The following is a 21,920-nucleotide window of genomic DNA, read 5'->3' as shown; positions in this document are numbered from 1 at the left end:
AGGAATGAATTGATTGTCTTTTGAATTAATGAATAAATGAATGACAATATCAATGTGTTGTAGAGTTTAATCTGTGGTCTTTTTCATTTAATGTGGATAACTGCCATCATGAAGCAGGCATTTTTATTTCTATCCTGTCCAGGAGGAAACTCAAAAGCCAGAGACTAAACATGTATATATCCTAAGGGGGATGTACACGCAGGCTTTCTTCTTTGAGTCTGTGCTTCTACTCAACCCTGAGAGTCAGGACAGAGGGTGTTTAGGGTTAGATATCTTCCCATATGTGATGTGAACGACCCAGTTGGCATTTCCCCTTTCTCATTGCTGCTGCAATGAAACAAATGCTTGAGTCATTTGCTGTGAACCAGACACCACATTGAGCATCTCTTCAAACCTTCTTAGGATTGGAGGCAGCATTTTTCTTCTTCCTAGCTCATTCTCTCCTTTTCCCACAGCAGAAATGTTTATGGATTAGATAAACATTTACCTAATGTGGTTCCAACTCTCCACTAAGTGACATGTGGCCTCAGGGCCCGTTCTAATCAATAATTTGTATGCATCACATTCAAGATCCTTCTCTTAAGTTTCTTCATTCTATTCTTTCCCTGGAACAGGGATGTTGCCAACTGTTTTCTCAATCTTTGTGAAAAATCCTTTCTACAAACTGTTCTACGCTGTCTGGTTTCACAGCCCCCATTGATTCTCAGTCAATGGCAGGTCTTCCCAAGACCTCCAGCATCCTTGGTTGACAACTTCGATGCTAGTGTCACTTTTTGTTACAGTATTGACAGACTAAGATGTCACTGAGGCTGGACTTTTGTGGAACAAGAATGCTTGGTATGACCTGAAAGTGAGGTCTGTCTGTCTGTTTTGTCTGTCTGTCATATTCTTTCTTTCCCATTGATGCTCTTCAATAAAATTCATGTTTATCTAGCCTCACACAATGCAGAATTTCATCACAAATCCTCAGCAAAGCGGTCAGCACATTCCATCCCACATCCAGTATTTGTGGGGTGCAGAGAAAAACAACAAATGGTCTATGAGGTGTAAGACTAATATTTAAAGTCGGTGAATATTCTAATTCAGTTCTGTTGCTGGGGTACAAAATCTGCCAAAATCAACTTAGAGATGAAGGAATTTTTTCCGTGTACAATTCCAGGTTACAGGCTATCATTTTGGGGAAGACAAGGCATGAACTCAAGCAGTCATAGCACATCCTCAGTCAAGATTAAAGATAAGATATATTCCTTGCCTGCTTGCCCTCATCTAGTTTCCTTTTGCAGGGAATGGTGCTTCTCACAATTGGCTGGATTTTCTCAATTAACAATTAGGGCAATCATCTATAGACATGCTTAGAGGCCAACCTTATTTAATCAATTCCTGCACTGATGCTCTTAGGCAATTCTGTATTGTGACAAGGTGACTTTTAAAACTAACTGTCACAATGAATAAGCTAGCAAACATCTAAATAAAATGTCTGCATTCCCTTTGATGACTACAGTTCACAGGTCACAAGGAGTTCTATCCAGACTATGGCAGCAACGCAACGACCAGCTCTCTCCATCTGTCTTGTAACAAATTCTGCTGTTCTCCCTTAATACTTGGCCTTCCCATCAACCCCGAGAGGGGATGGGACAGGGTCACTTCCTATATCCTGCAAACAGAGAAGTCACTTTTCAAAGCCTCAACTTTTCCAGTTGTCCATAGTTTCAGATTTTCAGGATTCAGCCCAGAACACCAAGTTCCTTCCTAATGGGGACCCTGGTACCAGTGGCCCACTTCATCCATGCACTGTCTTACTGGCCTTCCAGGGGCACACACATCCCCGGGACACTTCAGTGAGTCCTCTGCCTGGGTCCTTCCAGGGGCACACACATCCCCGGGACACTTCAGTGAGTCCTCTGCCTGGGTGCTTCGGGTCTTTTGCACAGGCTCACATCTCTTTCTTACTTTCCAGAGGCCTCATGGGTGATATCAGCTGTTTGGTTTTTTCTAGTAGCACCTGGCCTGGGTGCCCCTCCTCAGCCCCTGGGCACAGCAAACTCTCAACCCTTATGGTACCACTCTGCTTTGTAATTCCACATTATGGTCTGTTCCCTGCCTGCAAACATCCAGTCTGTGAGCTCCTAGAAACCAGGAGCTCTGTGCCAGTGTTCACGGCATGTGACAGCAGAAGTGTGTGTGGGGGGGGGGGCACAGGACTGTGCTTCCCTCCAGTTTCCTAGCTAGGTAAGTGAATAGTTTCCTTATCTCTGCACCTTTCCCTGTGATGTTTTGTTGCCACCTACTGACAAATCATTGGAATCCACAAATCTACATGTTTCATGATAGGGGTTCATTGTGTGGGTACCCAACCTGCAGTGGGCCTTGGACTTGATTCCAGCCTTGAACCCAGAATACTGCATTACATGCCACCCAATTATCTCTGGCCTTGGAGAGGCCTCACCTTCCCAGGAGTCTTTAAATGTTTACTTCTGGGGCTGGCAGGCGATCTCAGGCTGAGGTGAGGTCAGGCAGTCTATCCCCCTGCCTGGCTGGGAGTCAGAAGTCTGTCTCCTGATGGGCCACACAGACTGATGCCTCCTTGCTTGGGGGATGGGGTGAGGGTGAAAGGGTGGGCCCATTCATCCTGGTGCTGCCTCAGAACAGCCCTGTCTGGCAGAGGGAAGGGGAGGGATGGCCTAGAATTCTAGATGCCTTGGGGGTGGAGCCCACTGCCTCTGCTGCCGACTGGCTGTTTGACCTCAGGCAGAAACAGATGGGTCCATTGGCTTTGTCTCCCACCAACAGCCTCATTCCAGAGCCCTAATATGTCCATCCTCGGAGCTCCTCGAATAACTCAGCCAATCAACCAAATCCGTGGTCTTGCCCCGTGAAGAGGGCGGGAGCTCTGGATTCCAGGAGGCTTCTGTCTCTGTGGGTGGCCTCATATTTCACTGCCATATTCAAGGCACCAGGAAGGAGAATATTGTTAACCAGGGCTGCCTGGGGTGGGGAATCCCTAGCTTGGGGCCCGGGGATGTGGTGGTGTGTGAGAGTGATTTATGCGGAGTGGGCACTGAATTCCTTTCCTGCTGTAATCAGGGAACGAGCACAAATGGGATCTACCTGGATCAGAGCAGGACTCTCTGACAGATCCATCAGCCTGTGAAGTCATCGAGGCTAGGTTGGTTCTCTTACTTGAACCCAGAGCTTGAGGGATTCTGCTAGTCCAGCTAGCTATCTGGGATCCTCCTCCAGCCTCACTGCACCCTGGGATGCAGGCAGGGTGCACGGGCACTCGTTTACTAGAGCACTGAGGATTTAAACACTGGAGTGCTTTGCACATGTCCATGGCCCCAGGAAGCCTTCTTTGCACAATGATGGGCCATCTGCTGTGTGCAGAGCCTGCCCACGACAGAATTCCTCTCTGATCCTATAGTCAGGCTGGCAGTCAGGAAGCTCCTTTGTCTGCATTCCCCAAACTCTAGTCATAGGTGTGTGTGTGAGCATGCTGAACTTTCCTATGGATGCTAAGGATCGCAGGTTTTCATGCTTGTACAGCAAGCTCTCTTCCCCCTCTACCTTTGACTTATAAAATACAGAGGTCATTTCAAAAGCCCGGCTTCCCTTGAGCATCAGAAACTCGACAGCATCTGGCCTGTATTCACACATGGCAGTCGCTGGCTGAGTGGCCTGTAGCTGCTGCCTTTAGAGGCTGTCACACCTAGCACAGTCCCCATGGTTCTTAGTCATCTCCCTGCAGCTCAAGCCCGGTGGCTGATACCATTTCCCACGGAGTCTAAGCCGCTCTTTTCCTGGCCACAGGGAAGTATTTCTTCCCATCTGTGCGGTTCCCATCCAAGTGTCCCCGAACTGACAGACTTGCTTGTTCCCACAGGCAATCTCTGACTGAGCCGGTCGTATACACAACAACTAATGCCCCAAAGATCTCCAGGAAGCCCAGACTGGAGGCCAGGAGAGTGGACTGGAAACCTCATCCCTTTTCCTGCAATGGCAGATGATCCCCTTCTGCCAGTGAACACTGGAGGCAGGCTTCCACAGGCCCTGGGGGAGACATGGTCTGTAATGAGTTTTGCATCTGCCCAGAGACTTGCCTCTCCAGGGGCAGGTCTGCAACCAATGGGGTAAACCCTGGAGGCACCAGCTCAGATGCTGCTATTGCCCCAGCAGACTCAGGTCTCTGAGGACTTTTTAGAAAGGTCGCCAAGAAGACCTGGCCTGGAAAAATCCTGTTGTGGAGGGCGAGACAAGCTTTGCAATGGAACAGTGGAGTTCCTCAGAGAAGAATGAGGTAAGGGCCTGAGACACAGGTAAAACAAGACCAGAGGAGAAAAAGCCTCAGTTTAGAGGCTCCTCTAAGGGCTTCTACAGTAAGCTCTTTGGGATCCGAGCCCTTCATCATTTTCACAAATGAGTACCCAAATCAAGCTTGGACTTCTACACAAAGGGGTACTTACCCCTTTCCCGCTACCCGCTTGATCTCTGCCAGTTTATTCTACTGAGCTGCACTGGCATGCTCTGTTTACCAAGTTGAATTTCATCTCCATCTTTCATTGCTCCAGTGGTCTTTGTTTAAGCCAGTGGGAGAAGTCCTCTATTTTGGCAGTTTCATCAATGTAAAAATGCAGGTTCCTGGCTTTATACAGGACATTTGGAGTCTCCTGTGGTAAGTGACAATTCCTCTTGGCCTGAGCTGGATCAACCAAATTCTTGTCTAGTAATGGCTCCTCCTTTCGTATTTGCCTGTATCCTAATAGAACAAAGCTTCCTTCCTGTATACAAGTCTTTGTGGGTTTGTCCTAAAGTGTCCCCAAGAAATAAGGAGTAGACTAAGTCTGGTTTAATTTTCACCAAGAATTTGTTTTCAAGTACAAGGACATACAAGACATGCCCGTTTGAGAAATGCACATCTCTGGAGGGCCTCGCAGATTGACTTTCTCTAGAACTCCAACCACTATACACTGTTTTCCTTCTAAGAGTGTCTCCATATTTATCCAGTAAGGCCTCATTTGTCTTAGGTTAAACATGTTACTTTAGAAAGAACTTGACCCTCCACAGCATGTGTAGGGTGGTTGCTGGAAACAATCATTCTATAGGAAGCACTCGTCTGGAAACATGGTATCACCATCCACACTTGTATATCTAAGGAAATGAGCTCAGAGAGGCAAGTGTCCTTTACCTTTGAGATCTCATAGCTGGGCTAAATTCTTTAGAGGGACAGCAAAAAGAAAAATATTTAGGAAGAGATTTCTGCATAGTCCCTTCTGTTTAAAGACGTTTCCTTGGATTTCCCAGCAGGGTTGCAAGGGTGAAGCTCTCTATGATTCTAGAAGAGCAGGGTGTGTGTAACACTCTTTCTGTTCCCCCTTCCTCCATCTCTACTCTCGGGAGCTGGGTAGGAAGCTGCAGGGACATCAGCCCTTGGATTGGACAGCACGAAGACCTCATGGAGAAGGGTTAGCACTTGAAAAATTCCTCAAGTCAAAGGGCTAGGGGCTTGGGTGCCACACAAGGCCCTCACTGTGTGTGCACATTGTCTCCCTGATAAAAGGGGCCGGGCCTGGGAAAACTGAACTGTCTCCAGGCAACAGAGCTGGTTTGATGGAGAATGTGCAGCCCCCCCCAGCCCCTTGGACACCAGGGCAGGGAGAGAGGCAAAGAGGGAGGGGCGGAGGTGCAGGGCCAATGTCTAGCACAGAAACTTACCAGGTGGGGTCGGGGGGGATGTTTGAATTAATAGGTAAACAAGTAGGAGGTGACACCCCTTTTATAAGGCTCGCTCTTCTCACCTCACCAGAAGTGTCTCACAGTTCTCCACACACAAGCAGCAGCCTTGTGGAATGGAGAGCCTTGTAGTGGTGACAGGCAGGCGTTATTCCTGGAGCTGGGGGTCTTCAGCAGGGAACTGTGCTTTAAGCCTCTCCACTTACTTAGGGCCAGCTGATTGACTTGGAGTCCTCCCTGTGTCTCAGAGAGTGACTGCCAGTTTGCCAGGGCTTCTGGAAGCTGGCCCCCCAGCACAGCCAGTTGAACCATGAAGCATGCCAAGAGGCTTCCTTCCCTCTGGCTCCCAGGGCTATTATATTCATATGCAATTAGTAACTGCAATTAATTGTTAATAACAGTTACCATCCCAGGGCCTGTTACATCAGGCTGAGCCATGTGCCAACCCCACCCATGCCGTTATCTTTAACCTCTATGATTACTATTCTGGAAAGCTAGTCCAAGGTCCTGCCAGAGGGGAGGAATGAGGGGTGTGATGCTGGACTTCACTAAAATCTCATAAAGGAGGGGGAAAGTCGGGGCCGGGTCCCATGGCATCTATGAGTTTGGCTGGGGTCTGGTCCCTGTGTTATCTTCCTCCCTGCTGGTGACAGCAGAGAAAGCTGTGCTCTGAGAACGGAGCTGTCCAGTCAGGTGACCTACTTTGGCTCCCCAACCAGAAAGCAAGACACCTCAGAGGCTGGCCTCTTGCTGGTCACACATTTGTTAAGTCAGGATGTATCACTTGCTATCTTCTTCCCTGAGAGAAAATACTGGATACTCAATGAAATTTGAATTTCAATGGGCAGGCAATGAAATTTTAGAATTAATCTATCTCATGTTTCACATTATATGCTTAGGCTCATTCATTAAGTGTTAACTTGATAACCTGTGTTTTTATTTACTCAGTCTGACAACCCTACTTCCATGGTGACCGTGAATGTCAATTTGATGGGCTTTAGAGTCACCATGGAAACGTACCTCTGTGCGGCAGCATTCTTGACCTGGATTCTCAGATGGACTGAAAAGGAGAAAGCCAGATGTGCACCAGCATCCAACTCTTTCTCCTTCCTGACACCTGACACACACCTGCTGTCACCCTTCTGCCGCCATGATGGACTGTCACCCTTAAAGTGTGAGCTCAGATAAACCCTTCCTCCCTCAAGCTGCTTCCGGAAGGTCAGGTATCTGGTCACACAAAGAAGAAAAGTCACTAACACACCTTCCCATAGGCCACTGCTGGAGATGCCAACTCTGAGATCTCACCCTTCGTTTCCCCACCCCTGCCCACGGGTGACAAAGCTGGAAGCAGAAGATCCTGGTTACCATGGGGCCCATTAGTCCCACTGCAAGTCCCCGGAGAGACATTCCAAGGTGTCTTGTGTCCTTGTTCCTGGATGCAAGCAGCCAGAAGCAGCCTGACCTCTTTGTAGCAGGCTGGAGCCTTTCAGTTACCAACCAAGGATGCAGCAGGGAGCCTTGGGAGTGGTAGGGAAGTGTCAGAAACCTTGTGCTAGGCATTGTGCTCGAAATCCCAGCAGTAGTTAAACAGGGGGGACAGAGACAGCCTAGAGGTGGGACTTGTATTGGAAGCGTGATTGAGACTCGGGTGGAGAAGCTGCGAGTCCCTGTGCAGAGGTGAGAAGGCCACTCTCACTGGGGGCTGCACAGTCCCCTAAAGAGATGGCCTTGCCATCACCTTTACACACAAAGACCGAGGCTCAAAGCAAGCTGGCCAAGACCCAGAGACGGCGACAGTAAGGGGTAGGCCTTAATTCTCATCTGCCACCTCCCAGGCCCAAATTCTCTAGAATTTGTCCTCTTCTCCATTTAACTCTCACAGTAAACCATGGCTGACATGTGTTCCTGGAAGTGACAACTTTATTATCAAAACAGGGGAAAGAATGGAGAAGTCCCTGCCCGAGCTCCCTTGGGACTTTAAAGGAGGAAAAGAATTCTGTGTGTCTAAGTGCAATTTCCACCCAAGGTTCAATTTGCCAGTCTGAGATCATGAGCGTCTGGATGCTTGCAATGACTCTCGTTTCTCCTGGCACCTCTACCTCAGCTTCTCAGAGGGCTCTGGCAGGGCGAGGCTGCCTGGCTGGGGCAGGCACTTTTCCTCCACGGTGAGGCCACCAGCCTTCTGTGCTTGGCCAATGAGGTGTAAATGGAGCTCTGCCACCATTCTCTCAGCTGGGCTGTCTGATGCTGTGTGAGTATGCACGTGTGGAGGCAGTGACAGACCCTACTCACACGCAACACAGGATGTCCTGGGCTTCAGATGTGGCTGGGAGGGCAGCATGAACTTAGTGACACCCAGACTTGTCCTCAAATGCCCTACCGCATCCCAAGATGCCAGAGGCATCTGTTTGGTTTGGAGCACAGAGCCCCAAGCCTTCTTATTTATACAACAAGAATAGTAGAACAGTATTAGTACCCACACAGTAATTAGGAGAGCTAAATTAGAGAATGGATATTCACTTAGCACAGTGCCTGGTGATGGGTAGTGCATGGAGCTGCTGGTGTTCATTGTCAACTGACAGAATCTGGAGTTGCCGGAGAGATGGTGTGAGAAGACCCACCTTAGTTGTGGGAGGGACCAGTCCCTGGGCAGGGGACCCTAGGATGTTTAAAATGAAGATAACGGTCTGGGTAGAAACATGCTCTTTCTTCCTAACGTTGGGTTTGATGTAACCATGCACCTCAAGTTCTAGCCCTTATGATTCCCCTTCTAGGATGGACTCAGTATGGAACTCTGAGCCTAAACAACCAGTTCTTTCTTAAGCTGCTTTTGTCAGAGTGTTTTATCCCTGCAACAGAAAAGAGACAGAACACATTCATAAATGCTGTCCATGCCTCACAGAGCTCCCAGTGGATCCTGTGTGTCTGTTTCATCCATACTGCCCAGCGTCTCCATCACGCTGGGCATAGAAGGCTCGGGTAGGAAGGCGAGCCTGTCCCCTCCCAGCACAGCCTCTGGTTTGCTATCCTTGAGCAGGTTTGTGGATCTTCTGCTGCTTACTCACCTGGAAAGCAGCCCCGGTAGGTCCACTGGGAAGTGCTGGTGAGCATGTTGTGTACTGATAGTGTCTAGGACTTCTTCAGTGTGGCTCTCTGTTAGGTTGAGAGTGAGGTGAGGGCTAATGGGACTTAAGCAAGCCACCAAGGCCATTCCTAGCTGTCACACTCATACCTTGTTATTGCCAATACTTTCTCACAGCATTGGTTTAGTCCTCAGACACTCCCTACTGTCGCTGTCATCTGTCCTGCTCTAGGCATGGAAACATAATGGCACTGTTTAGGAGGTGCTAGGCCATTAGAGGAGACAACAACACCTATCTTGATCATTTTCAACCTAGAACTACAACAGATACTCATTCAGGGCTACCATTAACTGTGGCTTGCCAGGCAAATGAGGTAGCTATCAGCCTCTAGGCTCCATGGGAGGTGGCTAAGGAGCACGAAATAAAGGGCACTCTTGCTGTTTGTCTTGAACAAAATAAACAAGGGAGGGGAGGGACAAGCAGACAGTAAGACTGTTACAGGGAACTACAGACAATCAGGGAATCGGGTCACCGAGGGGATGTCCTTCTTTGTATGTGTTTCTTTCATTGGTTGATGACTAAAACACTGATTGTCCAGTAGCCAGGCAGGAAGGTAGATGGGACTACCACACCAGGTGAAGGCTAGAAAAATGTCATGCTGCCCAAGGAGTAACATGCCAGATTACGGTTAAGCCACAGCCTTGTGGCAATACATAGATTAACAGAAATGGGTCAATAAATTAAGACAGAGCTAGCCAGTAAGAAGCCTAGCTACTGACCAACAGTTTACAAATTAAGATAAGTCTCTGTGTGTTTATTTGGAGCAAAGAGACTGAGGGGCCCCATGGGACAGAAACTTCCACCTCCAGGTCACAGCTACCTGACAGGAGAGATGACCACTGAGGGCAGGTTTGTCTGCATCTACCTGCCTCGCCCTCTTCTCACTCCTGACCCCTCTCTAGAGAACCTGCAAGCAGGACGGCACAGCTGAGCCCACCTGGACTGGGCTTAATAACTGTTAAACAACGTAATGTGTCTGTTCTTGAAATTCAACTTTGGGCTCTGAGAGGTGCACCCACATATCTCCTCCCTTACTTTTGAACGTGTACACGTGCAGGAGTAATCACGTATGCTTATGTGTGGAGTGTGGGCCTCTGAGGATGCCACAGGGGCTGGTCCTCAGCATCTGCCCATCTTTTGTGACACTGAACCTGGAACTTGCCATGCAGGGTAGGATGGGCAGCCGCCAAGACCAGAGATGCCCCTGCCTCCACCTCCCCAGCGATTGTGTGTGCCACTACCTCCAGCTTTTTACAGAGGTTCTGGGGGTTGAACCCAGGACTTCACATTTGAATGACAAGTACTCTACCAACTGATCTTATTTCCCCCAGCCTCTTTAAAAAGCAATCTCAAACATTCACTTTTCAGTGACTCTAGCATACTGACAAAGAGCCAAGACTTTATACATACGGGAATTAAAATCCTGACTCATTCCATTGCGGGTTTTGTACCACTGAGTACGAAGGTAAAGTACTTACAAGTTTATGTCACCCTGATTAGGCAGGGATGGGTACAACGACATACACCAAATGAGCACTGAGTGTGCATTGGGCTCTAAATATAAAGATGAAGAAGCAACTTAAGGAAGAGACAGTTGCAATCTGCTGTGACATGCGCCATGAGGCTGCAGAGACAATTGCAATCTGCTGTGACATGCACCAAGAGGCTGCAGAGACAATTGCAATCTGCTGTGACATGCACCAAGAGGCTGCAGAGACAATTGCAATCTGCTGTGACATGCACCAAGAGGCTGCAGAGACAATTGCAATCTGCTGTGACATGCACCAAGAGGCTGCAGAGACAATTGCAATCTGCTGTGACATGCGCCATGAGGCTGCAGTGAAACATGTATTACACTGGGGAGATAGTGACCAGCACTGTGATAAGACAGTCATGTCACAGGAGTTCCCCAGAAGAGGTAACGTCTTTACAAGCGTCTGAGAATCAGCAGAAATTGGCTGCCTGATCACAACAGGGAAGGATTTCTAGGGAATAGGGAACAGAAAGTTCTAAGGCAAGGTGCTTGGGAACTGTTCACAAAGCAGGACACATACCAAGACAGCAGGCACACAGCTTATGAACGAACTTGACGTTTAGCTGGTGATGCACCATCCGAGGGCGGAAGCTGATTACCAAGAGAGGACGCTTGGTTAGAAGGTAACCAGGAGACAAGGTCAAGACAGGAAGCTCGCAGCCAGGGAAACTGCTGTGGATTCTAGGCGAGAGAGCCAGTGCATGGGCAGCAGGCTGAAGAGAACAGCTTGAATAGGACTCATTTGCTCACTCCTTTCTCCTGTGGTTCTCAACACTGACTGCTCTTCCCCATCCCAGAGGGCAGACCTGCCCCTAAGCCAGACCCCCCGCAGTGTGGCCAGAAGCTCTCTAGAGACCCTTGTCTGGCTCCATTCACCTTCACAAGCTGCATCTTACAGTGTCAGCCATGGATCCTTGCAGCAAAGGAGGCTTTGGGATGTGAGTTTCTCTTTAGAAAATACAAAACACTATAAACCTGATCAAAAGCGTGTGGTGGAGAAGGGCATGGGCTCAGAGGGAGAATGTTCCCTCCTGTTTCTCTCCAGGGACAGGCTGTCAAGCTGCCTTCTAAATATCTATGTTTGCACCCACAGACTAATGGTGTTCAAAGTCTAGGGCAGAAAATCTCCATTTGTGCAGAGGATGTCTGTTAATGCAAAGATTAATATCTGGTCCAAGTGCTGACTCTATATGATTGATGAGCATTCATCCCTCCCTAGTTGGGATATGTATATCGTTCCCCAAGTCAAGACCTGGGAACATCACAGAAGGGAGGGCAGAAAGAACTGAGGAGTAGGAGGGTGGGGAGGAGTGTCATAAACATTGCCATCTGGATATGGCATTGTTACTGCAACTATGAATACACAGCAGCTATGGATACTTGCATAAGATTGGGTCCTACCATATTCCATCTTAGAGAGAAGAAGGTGCCCACAAATCACCACCCTTTCCTGACCACCTGATGACTGTTAAGGTTGCCATAAGGGGTGTGTCATTTTCTCCAAGGGTTTGTTATTGAGGGACTAGGTAGGAAGAAAATTAAGAAAAAATATAACAAAATAAATGCAGGTCTCTTCTAGGCAGTTCTCAGGTGGAATTGAGAGGGCCTCCATGTTTAAATAATCTGCCAGCTGGACTTCCAGAAGATGTATGGGTTCCCACAACACCCTCTGCTTGCAAGGCAACCTCATGAGACAGACTGGCCCTGGACCAGGAAAGGAAGAAATGCAGGACTCAGTATGGAAAGGCTCAGGAAGGGGACAGCAGCATGCCTGTGGGGCTGGGGGTGTGGTCACTCTCAGTCCAGACAGTAGATGCCCACCTCACTATCATTTAAGAGAGAAGGAGGAGCTGTGGGAGCTGGCTTCTTCTCCTTTCACAACCTGCTCCCCTCTGGAGACCTTCACACAAAGAAAGAGGAGCTGGGAAAAAGTTGGACCTGGAGGCAGCCGGGTCTGCCAGGATACGCTGGACCATGGGGCTAGCCTGCCACCTTCTGGCTACTTTTGGTAGCTGTGGCCAGGCAGTTTTGGAGAAGTCTGTGGGCTTGAACATGTTCTGGTGTCTGCATGTTTTTAGTTCTGGAAACAGTCTCCCTATGCAGCCAAGGCTGACCTTGAACTTGCAGCCCTTCCAACCTGAGCCTCCTGCGTTCAAGGGTTACAGGTGTGCACCACCACAACCAGCAAGACCCATTTTAGGCACCCAAGGAACATTACTTTGGAGACGACTGCAATGCTACTTGGGATGCTGAATGGTTAGAAACTCCACGAAGATTCAAGAATGGAATTCAAAGGAAAAGCTGACGGGTCTGTGGTGGGAAGTCTCTTGGTCACAAATGCTCAGGGAATATGGAGTCACCTCCCAGCAGGGTCCATAAGGACTTTTCCCCACCAAAGGGCAAGAAGAATGAGAGAAACTGGACACTGCTGTTCTTAAGATTTAATTATAGTGTGAGCAAGTGACAGATGTTTCAACACACCGAGAGACTACTTAGGCCAAAGAGGATCTCCAGTTCCCACCCTCAAGGGAGCATGGCCTAAAATTCACACACCCCTCATTCCTAAAGATTAAGAGGATTGATGACCAAAGCCAGCATTTAAATGCTTCTTGGGTGGTTCCAGCCTTGCTCACTGTGCCTTGCTAAGGTACAGCATGCTCTATGGCTATACAGGGCAGTAAGATTTGAGTACTCACCAGGGGCTGAGCAGGAAGGCATGGCCAACAGGAAACAAGGGGATAAACCTGTCCTTTCTGCACAATACCAAGGAACGGAGAAGCAAACCAAGAATTCCTGGAAGGTACTGTAGGGGAAAAGGACCAGCCAAAGAAACACACCCTGACCAGAGCCAAAGAAACACACCAGAGCAGAGCCAAGGAAACACACCAGAGCAGAACCAAGGAAACACACCCTGAGCAGAGCCAAAGAAACACACCAGAGCAGAACCAAGGAAACACACCCTGAGCAGAGCCAAGGAAACACACCAGAGCAGAGCCAAAGAAACACACTTTGGATCTGCAATCAAAACCAAAGAAATGCACCCTGACCCTGAAACCAGTGCCAAAGAAACACACTTTGTCCCTGGATTCAGAGTCAGTGAAAGAAATGCACCCTGGCCCTAAAACTAGAACCAAAAGGCTAAAAAGGACCAGAGAAAGAAACACACTTTGACCCTAAAGCCAGAGCCAAATATGACCCTAACCCTGTGCAGAAAACTAGCCAATCCTTGAGCAGGAGATCTAACCAATGTGAGCTTAGCATTGAAATCTGACCAAGCCCCACCCTGGAAGCCCTATATAAACTCTGTGTCTGTTCAGCTTGTGGCTGTTCATGCTACTCTGCTGTCCTCTGCCACTCTGTCAGAGGGCAGCCGCTCTCCTGGATTCTTCCCTCCCAATAAACCCCTGATGAGCTTTGGGTGAAGACCTTCTTTTTCGGAGGAGCAGAGAGGACCCCGGGTAGAGCAGAGGGAGTAGGGCTTAACACTTCTGCCGGGAAACCTTCTCTTGGCAGAGCGGAGTCTCCACTCTCCCAGGAGCAGAGCTGAATTGTAGCAACTTGCCCAGGAAAACTGCTACACTGGGCAAACATCTCCAGCTGGAAGACCCTCTCCTGCCTGAGCAGAGCAGAGCAGATACACTGGGGAAGCCTTTCCCTGAGGCAGGGCTGTAAGCTGCTACGCTTACTGCAGCCTGTGGTAGTCCTTGGCTCCCGAGCTCCAGGATACCTTTCCACCTGAGCTGTGTAACACTCAGTATTCTGTGGCTCCCGAGTGCCAGAATACCTGTCCCACCAGATCCGCCCAAAATGCCTACAGGTACTGCTCTCATGATCAGTGTCACACGGAGAGAGCCACAGGATAGCATGCATGTGTACTTAAAGGGCACTTTGTAGCTGCCGGGGACTTTTATATTAACTTAGATGATGCCTACTGCCATAAAGTCCCTTTATGAGGTAGTTACTACATTTAGGCACAGCAGGTTAGAAGAGCTACAGAGCTGGAAGGGGGATTGGGACACAGGGCAGGGACTCTGCCTAGCTGTTACCTCACCACAGCACAGTGACTCCAGTATTAAATCCCTCCTCCAACAGTAAGGAACTTTCTTGGCAAATAGTTGGGGCAGAGGTAAGACAAGTAGCGCAGATGAAGGCCAAACATGTGGTTAGGGGTTGGGGAGATGGCTCAGTGGATGAAGTGTTTACCTTGCAAGCTTGGGGGCTGGAGATCAGATGCTGACAGTCATGAGGTCACCTGTAATCCCAGCCCTTGGAAGGCAGAGACAGGGAATCCTGGGGCCATGGCAGTGTGTGTGTGTGTGTGTGTGTGTGTGTGTGTGTGTGTGTGTGTGTGTGTGTGCAGCTGGTTAGCTCATCTAGAAAGAGTCAGTAAGCTCTGGGTTAACTGAGAGATCTTGCCTCTAAACAAAGTGGAGACTGGTCCAGGAAGTCAACTGATGTCAACTTCAGGCCTCCACATAGAGCATATTCATTAAGACACATACATGAGACCACACGTATACATGCGCGTGCGTGTGCGTGCACACCCCCCCACAGATATGCTTGTAAAAATGTTGAATGAAATAGCCACTTAAGAACTTTCCTTGTTTAGAAAGATCATGTGGTTTCTGTACTGTGTCTCTAGAACACTCGAAGCGCCCACATCAAACACTTCAGGATGTTTATAGCATTCACATGGAACTTTCCAGACTTGGGACCTCAGTTTGTTTATTTCAGAGCTGTTAGACTTGGCGTTTGCAGATGGGGCTCTGTCAGTGTAAGGCCCCTAAAAAAGGCATACCGTTTCTCTTTGGTAATCCCCTCTTGCACCCTGCTAGCCTCAGAAACAACAAAAGCTTTTTAGAGCACTAGGGTATCTAGTCTGTCCTTGTAAGAGCTAAGGCAGCCCCATACAGGCTCCATTCCTGAAGCCGCTTACCAGTCGGTGTGGGCATCATCGATCACCAACAAGATCCGGGGTCTCTGAACCACGGGTGTGACAGGAGCTGGTGGCTCCATTAACCCCGAGGGGGCCTGTGGAGTCTGTTTCATGGCACTGGAGAAGGAGCTGAACAGGCTGGATCCTGGAGAAGAGAAGGAGGCAGCCAGGGGCTGGGGGTGCCTCCTCTCCGTGGCCGGCGATGCTGGGGAGCTACTGGAGCTCTCTGGACGCTGCAGGTCAGGCATGTAGCCATTGGGCAGGTTGGCCACAAAGCTACTGTCAGACAGACGCCTCCGGAGGAAGTTCATGGCTGCGTTAGATGCAGAGGCCTCCGTCAGTCCACACAAAAGCAACCAGGGGAGGCTCCAAGTACAGGTTGCCAGCAGGCAGGGAGCACGAGGAGGCTTGTGGTCCGAGCAGCCCCGGGGGTCTACACCACCGGAAGTGGGCTTCACAGGATTCTGTTTACCTGTTGGAAGCAATCCAGTAAGCACATTAGTGGAGTCAACCTCCTCCCCTTTAAATGCAAACAGATGAAGGGCATCTCCAGTACACTGCTGGTGGCTTTGCACACTGGGACACACTTTTAGAGACTATTTGGCAATATACCTTAACAGCATACAACTCCCATTTTCAGGAATTCTACATTAAGAAAAATAATCAAAGTAACAGGTAAAAACCTCATGCATAAATAGATTTATCAAAGCCTTACTGACAGTGTTAAAAGACCTGTGACTCAGGATTCAGTCACAGGATGAATCAGCCACTCAGTGAATTGTTTCTGTCCATTCAAAAGGGGTCCAGATGGAGCATCTTTAGTAACAAATTACATTTCATGCTGTCCCGTTAAACACATCAAGCCTGAGCTTGCTGGCACATACCAGCATCACCGCTACACTGTAGGCAGAGGAAGGCAGATCAATAGTTCAAGGCCTGCCTGGCTGCTGTGAGTTCAAGGGCAGCTTGAATAACTCAGAAGGAGCCTCTCTCAGAATTAAATGGATAAATAAGTATATATACATTTTTAAATGACTGGGACTATAGCTCAGTGGTAGAGGGACCTAGCATGTAGGAAACCCTGAGTAGGATCCCCAGTACTGGAAAAAAGAAAGGATAATACAAAAGTAACACAACTTATAAATTATAAATAAGTCATAGCACTGAATACACTTTGGTAACATGTTATTTGATTTTTTCCTATTTATTTGTGTTTTCCAAATTTTCTTGAATGTATAATGCTGAAGACTGAGATGGGCCCCATTAAGTTCATGTGTTGAAGATCAGATTCCCCAGTGAGAAGAGATTTGGAGATGAGGCCTTTGGGAGGTAACTAGAGTCGGGTAAGTGTTGATGGTGGAGCCCTGGGGTGGGAGTAGAACCCTTCTTAGGAAGGGACACCCTTTGTACCTTGTAAGGGCGCAAGTGAAGGCAGCCACCTGCAAGCAGAGAGGTGGCCCTCACCAGGCCCTACCATGCTATGTTCTGTGTCTGGCTTCCAGATTGTGAGAAAATTAATTCCTGCTGTTTAAGCCATATGGTCTGTGGCATTTTGTTATGGTAACAAAAACATATTATGACACACACGTGCACGCGCGCGCACACACACGCACACACAAACACACACACTTTTCTGGAAATATTTTATTCTATTTGTTTATTAATGAATTTGGAGTGCGAGCGTGTGTGTGTGTGTGTGTGTGTGTGTGTGTGTGCGCGCGCGCGCGCGCGCACGCGCGCGTGCGTGCAGTTCACGGGAGCCAGAAAACAATGTTAAGGTATCTGTTCCCTCCCTCCACTCTGTGGGACTGGAAACTGAACTCACAGGCCTTTACTATCTGAGCCATCGCACCAACCTAAGAATAAATTTTAAAACCTCATTGTTTGAGATTGAGAACAATGACTGTTTAAGTACTTAAGCCATGGAACTGAACTATAGTTTTTGCCATAGTTTTTATATTTTATTATTATAAATTTTACTTAAAGTAAAATTTAAAGTCTTTACAGTCCATGCCTTTGTTCAATGATAAGGTAGGGTAATGCTGGCCTGCTTTTGCTTCTGGTCAAGTCATACCTCCACGAGGCACTGATACACACTGCTGTGCCTGATTTTTACCAGAGTCCTCATGTTTACAATACAAGAACCTTACTGACGAAGCTACCTCTGCAGCTCCGAGACTAACTCTAAGCTTCAGCATGATCTGTCTTGATGATGTCCCGCTGCAGTTGGTGATACTCTATCACACTTGACAAGAACATATATGCAAAAGACTTTCTATTGTTTTGCATCAGGTTCCTCAGAGAGGCCCCTCTATCCCCATAGTGTCTTAAAGTCAGGCCTATTGAAGAGCGCCAATCAACAACTGCCGGTAAGAATGAAAAACAGAATTGGTCTGAGGGAGGGATTGGGGATGTAGTGCAGTTTCAGGAAATCCTTGGCTAATCCTCTTGAGAGGAACTGAAACATCTCTTGACTCACCACGCTCTCCCCTTCATTTGTAGCTGCCAATTAAACCATCCAACCCACAGTTCCCTGCCTTAGCTCTAGCTTCTCTGGGTCAAGCATTCCATTTTACCTGGGCAGATGTTGGGTGGCTACTTTTCCTCAAGGCACGGAATCTCTTCCATAGTGTATCTATCCTTCGTTTCTCTCTAGCAACATCAAGTATTTTCTTTTAAACATTTGTACAGAGTTCATGATTATCATCTGTGAAGGGGCTAATCACAACAAGCTACTGGTCACTAATGGAACTGAACTGCCTCTCTTTTTAAATTACTGGGTGGAAAGTTTGAATTATTTGAATTGAATAGACTGTGCAGTTTATTTAACAGTCTCTATTTGAGGAACTCTAGTCTACCTCACACTGATAGGGATTCAACTGTTACCATCAAACTTCCCTCCTCTAAACTTTTCTGTCTGCTGGAAAGCCCCTTTTTACTTTTATAGAGAGACAGAGCTTCACTATGCAGCCCAACCTGAGCTTGAACTCTTAAACACTCAGCCTCAGCTCCCCAAGTAACTGAATTGACAGGCGTGTCCCTCCAGGCATGCCTCCTTATAGATTTCTGGTCAACCTCAACAACGGGGCAGGGGATTCTCTTGTAACCCTTACTACTAAGGTCCCAGAAAGACTTAGGTCTGTCAAAGTCAAGTTGGTAACAGATGAACCAGCAGCTCTGACTTGAATCATGTGCTGGTAAGGAATCTGAAGTGGCATTTAGGAGACTAACAGTTGTTGCTGGAGTTTTTCTCCTGCCTGGTCCCATGCCCTTCAGCCCCAAATAAACACACACAGACATATGTTGATTTATAAACTGTTGGCCAATAGTGAGGGCTTCTTACCGGCTAGCTCTGTCTTAATTATTAACCAATTTCTATAAATCTATGTATTTCCATGTGGCCTTGGCTTACCGGAGAATGCCCAGACCTGTTACTCCTTTGGTGGCTACAAGGAGTTTCCTCATGGTTTCTCTGCCTCTCTCTCTAGCATTCTCCTGTCTCCTCACCCTGCCTATCTTCTTGGCTTTACTGGCTATTGCCAAACAGTGTTTTATTCATCAACCAATAAGAGAAATATATGTACATCCCCCCACCAAACATTCTTTTAATGGGACAGTTGGGAAGCCCTATCTGAGGAAGTGACCTTTTTCATAACATTGTTTTTAGCTGGCAGATGATGTTATTTTTGCTATATGTTTTCACTATGGGATGATCAAATCATGTAAACAAACAAAAACACTATCTCATGTATTTAGAATTTTTGTGTGGGGAAAGCATTTAAAATCCCCTTTGGCAATTTGAAAATATGAGATATGTTCCCTCTTTTTAATATGAGATATGCTCCCTCTTTCTAATGGCCTAGTAGTATTTCATTATCATCCACACCACACCCTCCGACAATGAAACCAGGTTGATTTCACACCTTGCTCATTGTACATAATACTGCAATGAGCATGGGAGAGCCACTATCTCTCACCCTTTGCCATGGTGGTTTCACTTTCTTTGGCTACGCGTCCAGAAGCGAGACCACTTAAGTCAGTGATAACTCCATTTCCTGTCTCCTGAGGAACACCAACGCTGTTCTCCATTAATGGCTGCATTAATGTACATTCTCATCTACAGTATACAAAGGCCTCCTTTCTCCATGCCCTTGATGGCTCTATCTTAGTAATTTGAAATTATATTTATGTATGCACATGTCACAATGTGTGTGTAGAGATCAGAGGACAACTTGCAGGAATGAGCTCTCTCCATCTACCCTGTGAGTCCCAGGTATCCAACTCAGGTCGCCAAACTTAGCACCTTTAACCACTGAGCCGTATTGCTGACCTCAGCACTGTCTTTCATATTGCTTATAATAACCATTCTACCACATGTAAGGTGTCTCACTGTCCCCATTTGCATCTCCATGATAGTGGGAGTTGCCTTCATATACCTTTGGTTATCTGTGTGTCTCCTTTTGAGAAATACCTGTTCAGGTGCTTTATATATATTTAGAATAGGGTATTTGTTTTCTTGTTGAATTGAGACCTCAAGCACTTTTGGATACTAGCTTCACATCAGATAGATATTTATAAATCATTCCTCCAATTCCTGGGATATCTCTTACACCATTAATTGCTTCTTTCAATCCCATATAACACCATTTGTTAATTCTGACTTCCATGTTGCCTGGATTTGAGTGACATATTCCAGATAGCATCTCTAAAGCAACATTGATTATTTTCTTTTTGTGTTTTTCTAATTGCTTACATTTTCAGTCTTATGCCGGTTCATCCATCTTGAGTTGGTTTTTACATGTGGTCTGAGACAAGGCTGAAATTTCATTTTTCTGTCTGTAGTTAGCCATTTCCTTACTTAATTCCTCTGAAGAAACTATATCTTGTCTGGTGTATGTTCTTAGACTGTAAAGGACCAGCTTTATTTTTGGACCCTCTGCTCTATTTCAGATCAATGTATCTGCTTCTCCATTATTGCTATACTTTATAAACACTTATTTATTTCCATTTTATGCACATGATTGTTTCTCTTGCATGTATGTATGAACACTACATGTGTGTCTGGTGCTCTCAGAGGCCAGAAGAAGGCATCAGATCCTAGTAACTGTAGTTACAGATGGTTGTGAGTCAGCATGTGGATACTGCAAACTGAATCCAGCTCCTCTGGAAGAGGAGCCAATGTTCCCGACCTCTGAGTCACCTCTTAAAAACTATGCCATACCCTTTTAATCATTATTGCTTTGCAATAGGCTTTGAGTCAGGTAAAAGACAATGCCTTCTGCTTTCTTTTTATTAATTTTTTTATTTTTAAGTTTAAGTTTAGATTGGAAACATGGTTGGTTCACAAGTTCCAGGTCCCTCTCCCTTTCCCTCCCCTCCTCCTGTGCCCTCCTCCCAACTCCCCCATTATCCCTTCATTTCCCCAGGGAGGGTGAGGCCCTCCATGGGGGTGTCCATAGACTGTCATTTCATCCAGGGCAGGGCCTAGACCCTATCCCCAAGAGTTCAGGGTGAGAGTTCATCTCACATTGTTGCACGGGAGTCCAAAGTCCATGTGTATACTCGGGATGAATACTGATCTACTGCCCAAGGCTCAATAGATTACCTAGGCCTCCTCACTGACACTCACATTCAGGGGGTCTTGATCAGTCCCATGCTGGATTCCCAGGCATCAGCCTGGGATTCAAGAGTTAACCCTTGTCAGGTCAGCTGTTTCTGGGGTTAAACCAGCCCAGTCTTAACTCCTTTGGTCATCAGTCCTCCCTCTCTGTCACTGGCTTTCTTTTTGCTCAGGTTTTCTCTGTGTATTTAAGATCTTTTGTGGCTTGATACCATTTCTATTTTGGTCAAAGGTGACACTGAAATTTTGATAGGGGTTGTGTTCAATTCAGACTCTTTTGGTGGTATGAGCACTGAGCAATATTGACACTTCCAATCCATGAACAGAATAACTTCCCATATATTTGCATCACATTATTTCCATTAATGTTTTTCTGGTTTTGTCATTCATATCTTTCACTTCTTTTATAAAATTTATTGTTAAATATTATTGGTGCTATTGTCAATTAATTTTTTTTTCATGTCATTATTGGTATGAAGAAATTCCGGCTCCATTTAAGTTTTAATTTGTGTGAAAAAGTAAAGTTTTCTATGAAGGAGATCAAGCTTCTATACAACAGAGGCAGTTCGCTCTGTACGGCCACGAGTCTTTTAAGAAGCATGAAGAATGAAGACATATGTATGTACAAACTCCCTGAGGAAGGAAAGATACTTGTGCATTGGAAGAAGAGAAAGAGGATCCACTCTGCTGGCAGAAAATTACACGTTCACAAGAAACTACTCAGAGAAATAGAGACAGATCAGATACCAGATCAAAAAGGCCATACTGACAATAATTTTGGTTTTAATATAACTGTGACAGTATTCAATAGAAAGGTGAGTCACAGTGGAGTCTTCTTGGTCATGGAACACGGAATGTGGAGGATTTATATACTGTTCTTCCTTAATCAAGGTTTCAGTTTTTTGTTTTGTTGTAGTTGCTGTTTTTAGTCACACAATGTTAACCACAGTCCAAAGACTT

General features: G+C 46.9%; 1 protein-coding gene across 3 annotated transcripts in view; it reads right to left on the bottom strand.

Moving 5' to 3' along the window:
• Positions 1-21,920, bottom strand: part of Syn3 (synapsin III) — a 431,748-nt gene that overhangs the window by 378,377 nt on the left and 31,451 nt on the right. For all 3 annotated transcript variants that reach the window (XM_013123361.3, XM_005083805.4, XM_013123359.3), the window contains exon 2: positions 15,341-15,812. In XM_013123361.3, the coding sequence (XP_012978815.3) occupies positions 15,341-15,651 (311 nt within the window). In that variant the 5' untranslated portion in view covers positions 15,652-15,812. The remainder of the gene's footprint in view (positions 1-15,340; positions 15,813-21,920) is intronic.

Source organism: Mesocricetus auratus, unplaced genomic scaffold, assembly GCF_017639785.1.
Source record: "Mesocricetus auratus isolate SY011 unplaced genomic scaffold, BCM_Maur_2.0 Super-Scaffold_100011, whole genome shotgun sequence".
NCBI classification, from domain to species: Eukaryota; Metazoa; Chordata; class Mammalia; order Rodentia; family Cricetidae; genus Mesocricetus; species Mesocricetus auratus.
Note: the sequence above shows the minus strand (reverse complement) of the source record. Positions and strands in the feature narration are given on the sequence as shown.